Source organism: Pelecanus crispus, chromosome 1 (genome assembly GCF_030463565.1).
Source record: "Pelecanus crispus isolate bPelCri1 chromosome 1, bPelCri1.pri, whole genome shotgun sequence".
In the NCBI taxonomy this organism is placed as follows: Eukaryota; Metazoa; Chordata; class Aves; order Pelecaniformes; family Pelecanidae; genus Pelecanus; species Pelecanus crispus.
Genome location: NC_134643.1, coordinates 54,816,304 through 54,830,208, shown reverse-complemented (window position 1 = coordinate 54,830,208; position 13,905 = coordinate 54,816,304). Strand labels below are relative to the sequence as shown.

At 38.5% G+C, this 13,905-nt stretch overlaps 1 protein-coding gene across 2 annotated transcripts in view; it reads right to left on the bottom strand.

Annotated features, from left to right (window-relative positions):
* ANO4 (anoctamin 4) overlaps positions 1 to 13,905 on the bottom strand; it is a 225,105-nt gene that overhangs the window by 119,739 nt on the left and 91,461 nt on the right. The window contains exon 3 of one of the 2 annotated variants that reach the window (XM_075711548.1): positions 11,050 to 11,256. In XM_075711548.1, coding sequence (XP_075567663.1) covers positions 11,050 to 11,256 — 207 coding nt within the window. Of the gene's footprint in view, positions 1 to 11,049; positions 11,257 to 13,905 lie in introns of those variants that run through there. The other variant, XM_075711556.1, reaches the window with a different exon arrangement.

Genomic DNA, 13,905 nt, shown 5'->3' with positions numbered 1-13,905 from the left:
ACTCTACTCCCTCATTGAGGTTTCACAAGTATCTTCTCAGCACATGATGCAGAAACATATCCTGTGTTCTGCCTCAAGCTGCCCCTTCTCCACACAGAAGAAAAAGGTTCAGTTTTCAACTTGCAACTCTTTGGCCCACCAGCCCAGCACTTGACTCCTTTCTTGAACAAGACCATTACCCAGAAGCTTTCTTTCTGTCCTTGTTCCTTACCAGTAGCACTAAGCTTCCTCTACCTTACACCTTCAACACAATTTCAGATTTCTACAAGGCCAGGTGGGGGCGTGGCGGGGTAGAGGGTGACGAGTTCCTTTTTTCTTTCATTTTGATGTTTGTTTCCAATCTTGGGTTCTTTTTGAAGATGGCAGTGGGGATAAGGACAGGAAAAATCATGTGTTTAATTCTCTGTTTATGAGAACCTCTTGACATATCTGTATATATTTGAGAGAGTGCAACATATCTGCAGTAGCTTCTGTATGGTATGACAGTGCCGGCACATATGTACCTGTAGTGGCAAACTGGGAATATCTTGAAGGCCCCAGTTTTCCCTAATTTGAGGTACTTACTTTTACCAATTACCTTAAAAAAAAGTGTATACTCTGTCACTATTCAGCATAGCTAATCAAATCTTCCACTGTGCAGAATACACCATATATCTTAATGGTTTTCTCACTGATTATGGATAAAACAATGTGTCTGCCTGTTAGCATCCGAGAAACAAAAGCTGAGTGTAAAAGCACAAAAATGCCATGTTAGTTTTGAAAGTTATTGGAATAAATACATAGGGCTACTTCATTTTCCATAAGAAACTCCAATGAATGTTAGGAAAAAAAAAAAAATCAATCCCCAAATCATTCTGTTTAGCAAGAAGAACCTATGCCATAGTTGTCTGTGCATGGTCGTGTGAAGGGTATGGTAATAACAATACTGGAATTATTTTTGAAAGGCAATTTAAAAATAGTTTCCCTTTGTATTGCAATGCAATGTACATGACATATGTTTAATTATGTTAATACAAACTCTTTTCTTATCTTCCAGAAGCAGCAGTAGTGAAGGGGAGATTTCTAAACACCTAATATTACTGACTTATCATAAACTAAAGTATTTTGAAGACATATGGTGTCCATTCTCCCATCCAGTAAACCATGGCTGGCATCAGACACAGACAAGTCCACTCAGCCAATTAACTACAGAAAAGTGGGGAGTCCTGTGTTCAGCACTTGTTCTTTATGTCTCTCCCATGCGGTGTATGCCTTTTCCACAGACAAAATGGATGGACAGCCCTTGGTGCTAAGCCATACCTTGAAAATCTCCTCTACTGCCAAAATAGACCAAGCACCAGGCTATGGGGACAGGGTCCTGCTAACCCTCAATTCTTGCATTTCTAATTTGGTTGCTGCCCAGAATGAACTGTGGGCATGGGGACAATTAAACCCACCAACACTGTGCTCTTATCACCAAGAGGGAGTCATCTCTTAAGCAGCAAGTTCAAACAGGACAACAGCTGAGGAGAGCTGATAATCCATGTCTCTCACATGGACAAGCACCCAAACCACTGGACTGCTGTGCAAAAGCACACAACCTCTTTCTTCATTTCCCATCTATGCTCAAATGATGCCTCAATGTTCTGAGAGTTGAAAGGACCCAAATGTCCACACAGAAGTCCCAAGCATAGCATGCCACATATTCATATGCCTAATATTTCTAATTACCTGGCTCTACGTGGCCCCTGTGCAGATCCTTACACAATCAGTAGAGTGTTGCACAACCAGTCTTTGGAATTACCCCCTAGAAGCACTTCTTTTCACGGATAATACAAAGAGACAGGGCACCAAAGGGTGTGCTCTCCTACTGGGAATAAAGCTATCCTTTTCAAGCGCCACAATGCCTGGGATAGGAATCCACAGGAGGCAGTCTGAAAACAGCACAAAGCCACAGTGTGTAACTAAGCAGAGACATTTCTGCACAGTTGTATGTTGCAAATGAGAATCTAGAAAGAGTCTGAGATCTAAATAGACTGAACAATTCAGCCCATTTCCTATTACTCTTATTTATATAAAAATGACAGTAGGAACAATTGTATTTTAGTTCTACCTCTTTCCTTTTACACTGTGAGTGCACATATAAAAGCATAGCTATCAAAGATCAGTATCACGTATGTTCAAACATTTGTCTGTGTTTAAAAAATCTAACTACTTGTGAATGATAAATCCTTTAGTTACCATCTACCTTTAACAATATCAGGAGTTGTTAGCAGGAAATTCATAAAGAGGAAAGGAAGAAAACATTTGCTGAATATACTGTTTATTGCAAAAAGCTTGCCCAGTTCTCAAGTCAGCAGTTTACTGATGAGACAAGCAGAAAAGCTGGCTGCACAGGGATAAGAGGCACGACCTAGCAAATAACTTCAGGGCACCAAAGATTTATTTCATTATAACATGAGACATCAAGACAGCTTTTACAAGATACCAGGTGTCTCTTCCAGGTGGATTTTAATGTAACAACCAATTATACAGACTCATGTTATACCATAGCCTATTGCTGTCTTCACAGTCTAAACACGTCCTGGTAACTCACTCCTGCAGAAAGTACCAGCAGCCAAACCATTTTGGGAACTTCACCTGTCCTGAGACCGCTAAGGAATGAACATAGCATAGGAATATGAAAGTGGTTATCCTAAAGACAGGATAGCAGAACAGGGGTCTATCCAGCACAGGATCCTATTTCTGACAGCAGATGCTTAGGCAAAGGGAATATGAACAGGGCAAGCACATCCAGTCTATATCCCCAGTCTGTTCCTTCCAGCAATTTAGAGATTTCTGGAGTGGAAGGTTTCATCTAGATGATAATGATTCATGGCTACCAATGCCCCTTTCCTCTACAAATCTGTTCCTTTTATACTCACTGTCACTTGTGACCTAACAGGTAGCCACCACAACCCTCCCTCCCCCTTTTACTTGCCTTGTTTCCAGCCTTTGTGAGCTAGTGGGTCTGCTCCTTGGTTACAGTGTCATTGTCAGCCCTAACATCCAGGGTAGGGCCATGAAGCCCAGAAATTCACTGCCACCACGAAGCCTTTCTTACTTTAGTCTCAGACAACAGTTATCATGCTGACCCCATGAAATATGCCTTCCTGTACAGAAACTAAGCATGGAGGAGTGAATCCCACCCTAGTTTATCATAGGTAGAAGATATGGTTCCAGCCTACCAGTGTGGGTGTGTGAAGACCTAATTAGGGAGAGGTTAAGATAAATATCATCATTCAGTTACAAATTGCAGCTGAAGAATGGAGGCGATATTTATATATTGACTGCATAAAAGTATTATATCTCAGATTTTTTGTCTTTGAGAGTACCTCACAAGCAGCAGGAATCCTGCCCCTAATACCAGTGCAGTTGGCCTTTCTTAAAAAGCCCTGTCACCCACCGTAATCACCAAGACCTGCTAAGGAGAAATAGAGCACTTTGCCATTAAAATGCATGGAATAGTTCTGGGCTGTTCACACAGGATGCCTACCCAAAATAGTTTATTTTCAGTAATTGGCATTAAGCAGAGACTCCTTTGCAAGCAGTAGGAGAGCATCTGAATGGCAAGGGTCATCATTTTCAGGCATTCTGGCAGCACAAAGGGCCTTGAATGTGCAGGTTTGATGACCTTTAAAAACCTTCCAGTTTCATCAAAGTGCGGGTTACTTCTTTATGCCATCAGGTGCTGAATTCCTTTCCTGTGCTAGGTGTGTTCCTAAAGCAAGCTCTAAATAAAGCATTAAACTATAGTGCTATCTCCCTTTTTCTATTTTAAGTACCCTGAATGTTGTCAATAATGAAGACTCAAAAATGCATATGTTTTGTGCTCCATTGGGCCTCTGAAGCATAGCACGGTACAGAACTGCATACCCCAAGGATGTGACTAGCAAATATTGTGCCTCTGTGCAGTTATCCAGCATGCAAAGAACACCTCTGCTTTCCTGAGACATCCAGCCACCCATGGCACAGGGGAGGGCAGCAGTCTGCATGACCCAAAGGGATTTGTCTTCTAGAACAATGAACAGATCAAAAATGATGCCACCTTTGCTTCGCTGCTGTCCTTCTGCCTGCTGTAAGTTGTGATGTTGAGTTGTATGCAATTCTTTTGGGCTTTTTTGGCACCACAATACATTGCACTGGTTGGAATTTATAGTGGGTTCTGACGCCTACATGCACTCACTTGTATCATATCTACTCACCCAAGGATCAAGCCACCCCCTCCCCCCCTTTTTTTAATCATAAAGAGTGGTATGGCTTAATTTTGATATTTCAGAATGAACCAGCAGGCTTGGTGTCAGGAAAGAGGTCTTGCTGTCTTTTGGACTGGAACAAACCTTTTGTGGAAATTAGTAATGCCGTGCAGCCCTGTTACAGTCAAGTCCCTTTTCCGATCTTAAAAGCATCTCTGCCAAAGTAGAAGCTAGTTTGTTCCATCTTTTGACAGTATACCCGTAAAAAATCTTTCCTTAGAATAAATGAAACATATTTTACATTAGAAATAGAGGCTTACATAATACTAAGCCCCCTTTAAGCAAGAACTATAGAGCTAAGAAAAAGCCACATTTTTTCAGTCAAACATTACAGGAACATAATAACTGATTATTCAGTCTCTCTCATTGCTTCTTGAATGATAAGCTATTTTTAAAATAAAATGGGTCATTACTTTCTCAGAAACATTGCAAAATTTTATATATATATATTTTTTCTATTTTCTTCAGCAAAAGCTGGAGTGGTCAAGAATTTTCTTAATTGTTTTAAGATGACTATAGTAAACTGGTCTCAGGACATTATAACCTTGCCTTGGGATCACTAATATACCCTGTTTTGTGCCAAGCCACATCTGGCTGCCTGTTCCTATCTTGGACACGTTTCCCCTTGGGAGGAGACTCTCTGAGGGTGGAACAATCGAGAACATCCACAGACAGCAGCATTTTGCAGCCTTCATGAGGTGACTACATGTTGTAAACTAACAACAGCTATGGGAGTCAAAATCTGAGGGTGAGCCGCACTGATTTTAAAGTAACCATACATAATTGATTGCAAGAGTGAATGAAAGACTGTTTTATAACAGCAAACAGGAGACTGATCAAAGCAGAAAGGAAAAAAAGAAGTCTTTGAAAAGAGATGAGTTTAAAAATACAAACTCCCCAGAGAAGCAGAACACCCTCAAAGCCGCCACTTAAAACTATTAAAATTATTAATATTATTTTTGAAGCCCCTTACTGAGGGTGTGCACAGGTCCCAAGTAGGATCAGTACTTGTGTGTCACATGCAGCACAAATTCATATAGAAGCATGCAATTTCTGTGCAAATAAAATATTTTAAAATTAAACAAGATAGATAGCATTGAAAAACACTGCTTTATCCTCTAGCTTTTTTTTTTTTTTTTTTTTTTTTTTTTAACATGCTGTTTGCAAAACTGTTCTCCAAACTGCTAGCATGAACATTTTAGGAGACTTTAGCTTAGGAACAGGAATTTTCAAAGAAGTGGCTTTTGCCCTAGAAAAGTAAAGTGATGAATGAAATGGGCTGAATGACTAAGCAAAGTGATAGAAGATTTCAGGCTCTGCATCATCTGCTAGCTAGTTCAGCTCTTTAAGTTCAAAGTACCGCATAATCACCATGTGACCACCTGTCACTCAGCCCAGTGACAAAAGGTCCTCATTGTAATTGAGGCAAACTGTCCTTCTCCTTTGGAGCTTTGCAGAGGCTCCAGAGCACCACTGGTGAGGAGAATGAACTGTCTCTGTGTTCAGGAGGGAGGTATTTGAGCTCACGCTTCAGGTATAGACATGGGAGAAATTTTGTTTGGTGCATTGAACTTGCATTGTATTGAACACAAACTGTAGATAAAGAGAAAAGTTAAGTATGCAGGCTAGTTTCTTTGACATTAATGTCCCTTCTGCGTAGGGACATTTCTTGTAAACATATTGTTTTGTAATATGAATATTAGCTTAATCAAGGAAATATTAAACTTTTTTGAAATCTGCTTGCTTTTGCCATGCTTCATTCCACATGGAAGGAAGTTCTATGTACACCCAGCAGAAGGCATATTGAAAAATATATAATGTTAGACAAGTAAGATAACAGCACTACTATCAGTGTGAATTCAAATTTTCAGGTGAGTTTACATCAGCCATTCCCACACCATGCATGCATTTGTTGCCAAGAAACATTTGCATTACAGAGCTTTCTGGCAGAATTATTTGCAGTATATTCTTTTAATCTGAGAGATGTATGCCACACGTCCTGCCAGTCAGCAAAGAAAAGAGAATGTGATTTAACCAACAAATCACATCTAACTAACACAGATCTTCTAAAGACCATTCACAACCAAATGTGAATGCTGACAAGCATGTGCACATTTTGTGATGAGAAAAGGATATCTTTTGCACAGTAAATTATCATTTTTGAAGGACTCAGTTCTAGCTTCCTTGATGATTCAAAGTTCATTAAGTCGTGACTAAGCTCATTAAAGATACATTTCCTTTTTTCTTTTAATTTTGACTGCCACAGTTTCAAGAACCATGCATTTTTCCTTGTCTACTAAGTCAGTTGTTTTATTGGCCAACACCACTAGCTCTTCTTTCTTATTTTCATGCCCAATAACTACAGGCATCAATAAAAATGCTACAGTTTGATGAGCAATAAAAAAAGACAATCCAAAAGTAAAGAAAAGCATGCCTAAGGCAAACACATCTTCCTTTAACATTTGTAACATATCTATCAGGTACTATTTGTTATAAAAGGCAAGAGACTGCCAAAAAAGATTCTCACTGAATTCCAATGATCCCACTAGACTTCCACCGTAATGCCAGAGACCAGCCCTTTCAGTAGGTGTTTCCTTGCCATTGAACATAAAGTTCTTCCAAATATCGTGGATATGCCTATATTATTTCAGGTGGCAAGGAAACTCCATTCCAAATTGTACCATTCTTTGGCTTTGAAGGAGATAATTTTGAACAGTAAAGTCTTGAAAGCAGAAATTTCCAGAACATTTTTATGTGTTTCCTGGAGTGAAGACTCTTTACATATTTACTAAATTCTGGAAATAAATTATTCCAAAGACAACCTTTCCTGTTGGATGTGTAGATTGCCTGCAGATCTAATCTGTACAAGTGATATAAATTAATATCTACATTATTATATATACACTTCTACATAAACCTCAAAATGGATTGAGGTTTAACCAGAGGCCTTTACAGGAAGCATAGAGAAAGAAAAACTTGCTGGGAACCTTCAAATCCCTGTTATTACAAAACGGGTAACAACTGTTAGCAAGCGTTGCAAGTAAAGACCTACGAAGATTCCAGAGTTTCACACAATGAAAGAATTCACTTTACTGCTACTTAGACTTATTAAATAAGGCATTTTTTCCACAGCCAGCAAATTTAATGACTCCTAGAGAAACTAGGTTTGACAAGTTCCGCAGAGTCTGAGAATAAAGGAATTCATCCCCAAAAAGAAGAAATAAGTAACATTGTCCTGATTTGGAATAAAGAGTATCAATGGAAAGAGCAGGCAGAAACCTAGAAACTAAAGTCCTGCTTACTCCATAGCAAAGGTGGAATGCCATCAGAAGTGAGGTAAGCATTTTTTTGTCCCCAGATTTGCCTAACCCTGACATTGAGGGAATGGACTGGCATGACGGTTAACCTCCTCTAGACTTGTTCAGTACTTGGTTCTGCTGCTCTTACAGACAACCTGAATGCTGATTACCATTGCTTTCAAAATAAGCCTCCTGTGTACAACACAGACACATCGATCATAAACCATCTTCAGGAGAGTTGTAACAATTTACAGCAGCTTGCCCCAAGTGCTGTGAACCCTGTACTTCAGTAGCCTTGTACCCCATTAGCCACAATATACCACAACTGCTCGCATAACTGGGAGATGATAACTGGAGGTTTCTCAAAACTCAAAAGACTGTCCCTCCCTGATTCTGGAAGGAATGCATATTTGCCTTAGTATCATTGCATCTGAATTTACCATCTGATTGCTTTATTTGTCTTTGCTTTTCTCCTTTCTAAGAGGAACTTGCCTCACACAGATGTACCTGGAAACATATCAGGAATATTCACTGTTAATAGCCATTTTTCTCTGTGTTTTGTTTCAGTTGCTTGATACTTTCTGATGTGCTTAAAATCAGAGCTCAGAAGTTGTGGTTCTGCTTGTGGCTGAGCAGTACTTCTTTGCAAGCTTGCACAGGACAATTTTTTTTAATTTTTTTTTTTTTTAACAAAGCACATTACAGACAACTTACTGCTCACTAGCCACTCTAACACCCAGAGTAACAGTAGAAGTCATCAACCTCAGGCTCCTTACCAGCTACAAATAAAACTGGCAGGGAAGCAAGCTGAAAAGGAGTGCTGTAACACTGAACAATATCTATAGTTCCTCCTCCTTAGCATGTAGCTACCTATGAACTTCAGTCAAAGGAAACAGCTGTCAATTAAAAAAGAATTAATGATAAATAATAGAACGTGTCATTCTGGAAAGAAGCAAAGTGTCCAAGGGAAACAAAGTGGTGTGCAGAAAACAGAAGCAGTATGCTGTTAGAGGGAAAAAATACACTCATTCGTAACTCTGTCATTTCATCAAGGATCTCTTCTTTCCGTGGTTCTAGCCTCTCTGATTGATAAGAATTAGAAATGCCATTTTAAGTCCTCAAATACCTTTCTGTACAATCTATTATGCTAGACAGTCTTCATGTTTGGAGTATTTGTTAACTGGACAAAGGAAATTTCAGACTGAATATAATATATACTACTCCAACAGTGAGACCTACTTGATCATGATAACAGGACTCCAGTAGAAGGAAGAACCCAAATTGTATGAACTATTTGAAATTAGACTGAACAAAAACATGAGAAATTTACTATGCAATAGCAGGAGGATAGCTTGGAAAATGGTGGTGTAAGGTCTGTTACCTGAGTAATTATCATACATCAAAACATTTTCTCTCTAAAATACCAGACTATTTATAATGTTTATAATGCCGTGGATAAGGTACTGCCATTGGTCAACTAGTGTATCAAGTGAATTATTTATGAAGCTACAGCTGTTAATTTTTGGCTGAGTAAGAATGAATAACATACGATTTTAGGTTTAAATTAAAATTTTCTCTTCGGAGTGCTACTTATTACTATTGCTGCCTGACCATAATCTTTCTTAGACTTGCATACAACTGAAATGGTTGTAATTTAACCTGGACACAGAGACAAATTTAGTGTTCTCATATTCAATTAAAAAGTCAGACCCAAATCATAAAAACATTATGTCATTCCAGATGAAACAATGACAGTGTAAGTCAGTTAAGAGAAGACTCCCGTCATACAACATATTTATAAAAATCTGCAGCCTTTAAGGCTCTGGGTACTGTTAACTCCTCTTAACTTCAGTGAAGCTCATAATACTAAATGTCTTCTTGAACCAAGCTGCCAAGCATGTTCTCTGTAGGTCATAGATGCTGTTACTGTCTAAAGAGCAGGATATCATAGACAAAACTAATCTCATATGACTGTACTGAGAGCTAAATTCCTCAGAGAATCATCATCCAAATGATGGTCACTAATGAGCTCCATTTTAGGAAACCTCTGGGGTCTACCTAAAAAGGGATCTTTTTCTCAATCAGAAGCCAGCATATGTTGCTTGTACATTATTTAGTATTAAAGCACAGACCATATCTATCAACACATAGGTGTAGAATGTTTAGCAGCTCAAAATTAACATAGTTATTGTGCATGTTCAAGATCCTTTTTTCACAAAGTGTGATGCAGGTTTTTTTGTCAATCTTTTAGCATGCTGCAGTCATGATTATATTTCTTTAGCAACACCAACATTTCTGTAGTAGTAATTTCTGTACTTCAAAGAAAAAACATAGAAGCCGAAAAAATAGAAAGACAAACAAGTGAACAGAGAAACTGAAATAAACAAAGCATATGGTTATGAGTCACCATAAATTCTTAATTAATCTACGTTGACAAAGATTATGGTGACTAAATAGTATGGGTGCATGAAACTCATGGCAATAGCCCTGCATAGCAACCCACAATAAATAATCTGAATTTTCAAGTTCTACAAAAATTAAGTCATTTACTAGATCTGCAAGGTAATGGAAGCATGCTAAGGGTTTGCAAGCAGAACTGTTTGTCTCACACAAACAGACTGTGCCCCACAGCACCCAAGAAGCTGTATACAGGGTGCCTCATGCCCTTCCCTGGGCAGCAATGCTAGCAGATTATTGATACCCTTCAATATAAAAGCTACAAAACTGACTTCATGGGCAGCTTTAATTTGCTCTACTCAGGAAAGAAATTTAGAGTTTAATTTTCACTGTGAAGAATGACTGAACATGGCCAGCAAAAATGTACGCCCCTGTTATAAGAAAAGATACTTCTAAAATAGCTCTGGCAATTAACATAACAAGGAATGAACTCATGATGTCAATTAGCATTTGATGGTTCCCAGGAGATTCTGGCTTTCTTTTAAAAAGTTTCATTTTGTTAACCAGTTAACATATGTTGTAAAATCTCCTTCAGATCTAGGTTTTTTTGTTTGCATTCTAGCAGCAAGACTTTGATCTATGTCCTGGATTGTGCCTTTGTTCAAAACCAACATTAATGTCAATTACTGAGTTCCACGGGGGATGCCTGTAGCCTCTAGAGCATTGACATTAGCTCAGGGCTTATCAAAATTAAACATATATAAGGGAAGCAGTATTAAAAAACAATAGCGCAAAGCTCTCTCTGCATTAACGTTTTGGATGTTGTATGTTTTTTTATGATTAGACTTACATTTTTATTTCCCACTTTCAGCTGTCCCAACTGTTGTTACTCCCTATATTCTATAACTGACAAAAACATACCAACATACCAACTGACAAAACATCAATCGATAGCTCTGATGATCAACAGATTGACCTCCATGTAAGCATGATCTGATGCTATTAATACCAGCTTCACAACATTATGGCACATCACACAAGAAATGGAACTGAAAAAGGTGTCAAGCCAAATCTGTTACCTGGCTGATGGGTTTTTGCTTTTCCACCAGTGACTGCCGAAATACTAGATCCAGAAGATGAGGCTTCCATTCTTATTGACCTTCTGACTTGTGGGAGTGAAGGATGCCCAACCACAGGCGGACGCTGTGACACTGGGTAGCTTGCTGCAGTTCTCCTCTGACAGATTTGCGCACGCTTTTCAGCCCCATGAATAGATAAACTTATACCTGACAGGAATAAGAATTAGCACCGTTAGATACAGGAGAACAGCATGGAATAACTAAAATACAAAAATTGCCATGGACTAAAATGGAGCTGTAAGAGCCTTCTTGAAGGGGGGAAAAAAAAAAAGAAAAAAGAAAAAACTATAAAAACATGAATTTTCGACAAAAATAAAAAATGTGAACATCTTTGCTGCTGTGCTGCAGAGTCACCCACGCTAATAGATATTTAAATTAATACACAGTCGTGGTTTACTGCACTACTGGCCTGCAGGAGGAATTATCTTCCATTCCTTCAAAAAAACCCACACAGCTCACACAGGACAATATTAATGAGGTAACTACCACAGAGTTTCTTAAATGACAGTTTTCTGATTGATGGACTAGAACTTGGCAATAATGGATTCTTGTCTTCTGAGCATTCACATGTGTTAGGAAGTCTCATCATATGGAAAAGATGCTACACTTCAGGTAGTAACTAGCTTTTAAGGAAAAAGTACAAGGTCTGTTTTGAGGAAAAAAGTAAGGCTACAAGCAACAATAACATGACCTTAAGCTTGAAAAACAATTCCACTTTCACCAGTCCTGTGAAACATTGCCTAAAACACTGGAAATTGTCTTTCACACCAAACATTCTCAAATTTGTCACCTAGCCAATTTTTAAATAGAAATCATGATGAAAAATATGCTTTACTTCTCCAAAGAGAAAAGCAAAGTTGAAATTTCCTATGTGTCTATTGTACTGTCTTAGAAAGAAATACTATCTTACAGTAAAAAAACTCGATTCTGATTCCTTGTGTTAACAGTGATGCGATTGCTCCAACTTCATTTGAATTACTCTCAGCATACTCTGGTGAAAACCTTTAGACAATATCTTTTGGGCAATAAAGCTGCATGATAATTCTACGCTACTGTTTTACACTTAATTTAATTGTGACTTACTGCTTTTATCAGCAGCCACTCTTTGTTTTAAAAAAACAAAGGAAAAACCCTAACCAGATATAAATGGGAAAACTGAGAAGCAGATGGAAAAGCAGATCCTAAAAACTGGAAATATGGATACTGTAAGCACATTGTAAGTTGCAGTCACTCAAAATCATTAGGCATCATTGATTAGACTGCTCATTTTTGTGAAAGGAGTCCTGCATTGAAATGTCCAAGAATGCCTTAATGACTCTAGTCTTCCAATTCCACTGAAAGTCAATGTATGTGAACCTCCGGGTCACAGAAGAGGTTTTGACTCTCCGAAGCTTTAATACACTTCAATTCTACATACTACCAAAGGGAAGAGAGCTGCCACTTCTGTAGGCAAATGGTGAAAACAGTGGGCTTGCACACATGAGGAAAGGCTGTGCACATTGCTATCCTTTAAGATGGCTCCGCGCATTCAGAATTGAAGCTGCCTACTTGCTACCTGACTTTGCTGCACTTCATTAGATCTCCTGTGGGAAGGGTGAACAGACGAGGACTCTCCTGCAGCAACTGCTCACATACCTCCTGGTTACAGGGCTAATGTAACTGCCAGCTGTTTCTAAAGACTGTTGAAATCATCTTCTTTAACGCAGACAGAAAATCTCAGTCACCCAGTTCAGTTGATTCATCTTGGGAAAGGGAGCGTAGTAACCACGTGAGCAGAATGACAATGAGCATGCCTGGACAACACATTTCTTTGACCATGTTAGCTGTATAATTTAGCCATAAGGGGCTTCAACCAGTGAGAAGCTATGCCCCAGCTGTAAAATGAGCTCTCTACTTCTTGTGCAGTCACTAGAAACTTGTGATGATCAAAATATTGTGCAATTATCCTTAAGGTATTAAAAAAATTAACCACAACTGTTTCCTTTTAGCATCACAACTGGTTGTCGTATCATTTAAAACAACCGTCTCTCTGAAGCTTACAATGGAGTCAGTAAGTTAAGTTATTCTTCCAACACTAAACATGAACCTGGCATGGGCACGTACTTACTAGCTGGATCACAGTAAGACTGTGCTTTCATTTGGTCATGAAATGAGTGTTCTATTTTAGGAACTGGTTCCAAACATAAACTGACTGCTACATTTCTCTGAGGTTCAAGTAAATTGCTTCTTCACATTCCAAAAAGAGTCTATAAACTCTTGTGCAGCTGTGACTCAGCTTCCTAAACTATTTGTGCAGCACTTATTTTCAGACATCAAAATAAAAGATACTGGAGCCAGATCATTATTCCGAAGGACTGCAAAATTTGCAGATTGATCACATCCAAAATTATGTTCAATCAACAGTCTGACTCTGGCTATATGTAAACTTTTGTTTCTTCCACTAAAGAATGGTGCTATAAAATGATAACACCAAACTACAGGAGGAAGAAAGTGCCAGCATTATTAGAAATTTTACAGATTATTCTTTGGATACATCCAAAAATTAAAAGTGCTCAAAAACTACCATAGTGTACACCAAAGGTGTGCCACCAATGTATTCAATATATTTGGGAGTTGTTCACCACTTGCCACCACAGTTATTTTCTCCACATAAGGCATTCTCTTGACTAGAAGAGTGAGTTTTATTATTTTCATGAGAACCAGGTAAAGAACAAAGGTGTAAATGTCCTTGTTTAATTACCATTTCAGATTTTTCCAGAGAGACCAGATCTTGCTTTTCTATGTATGTTTCTTTTG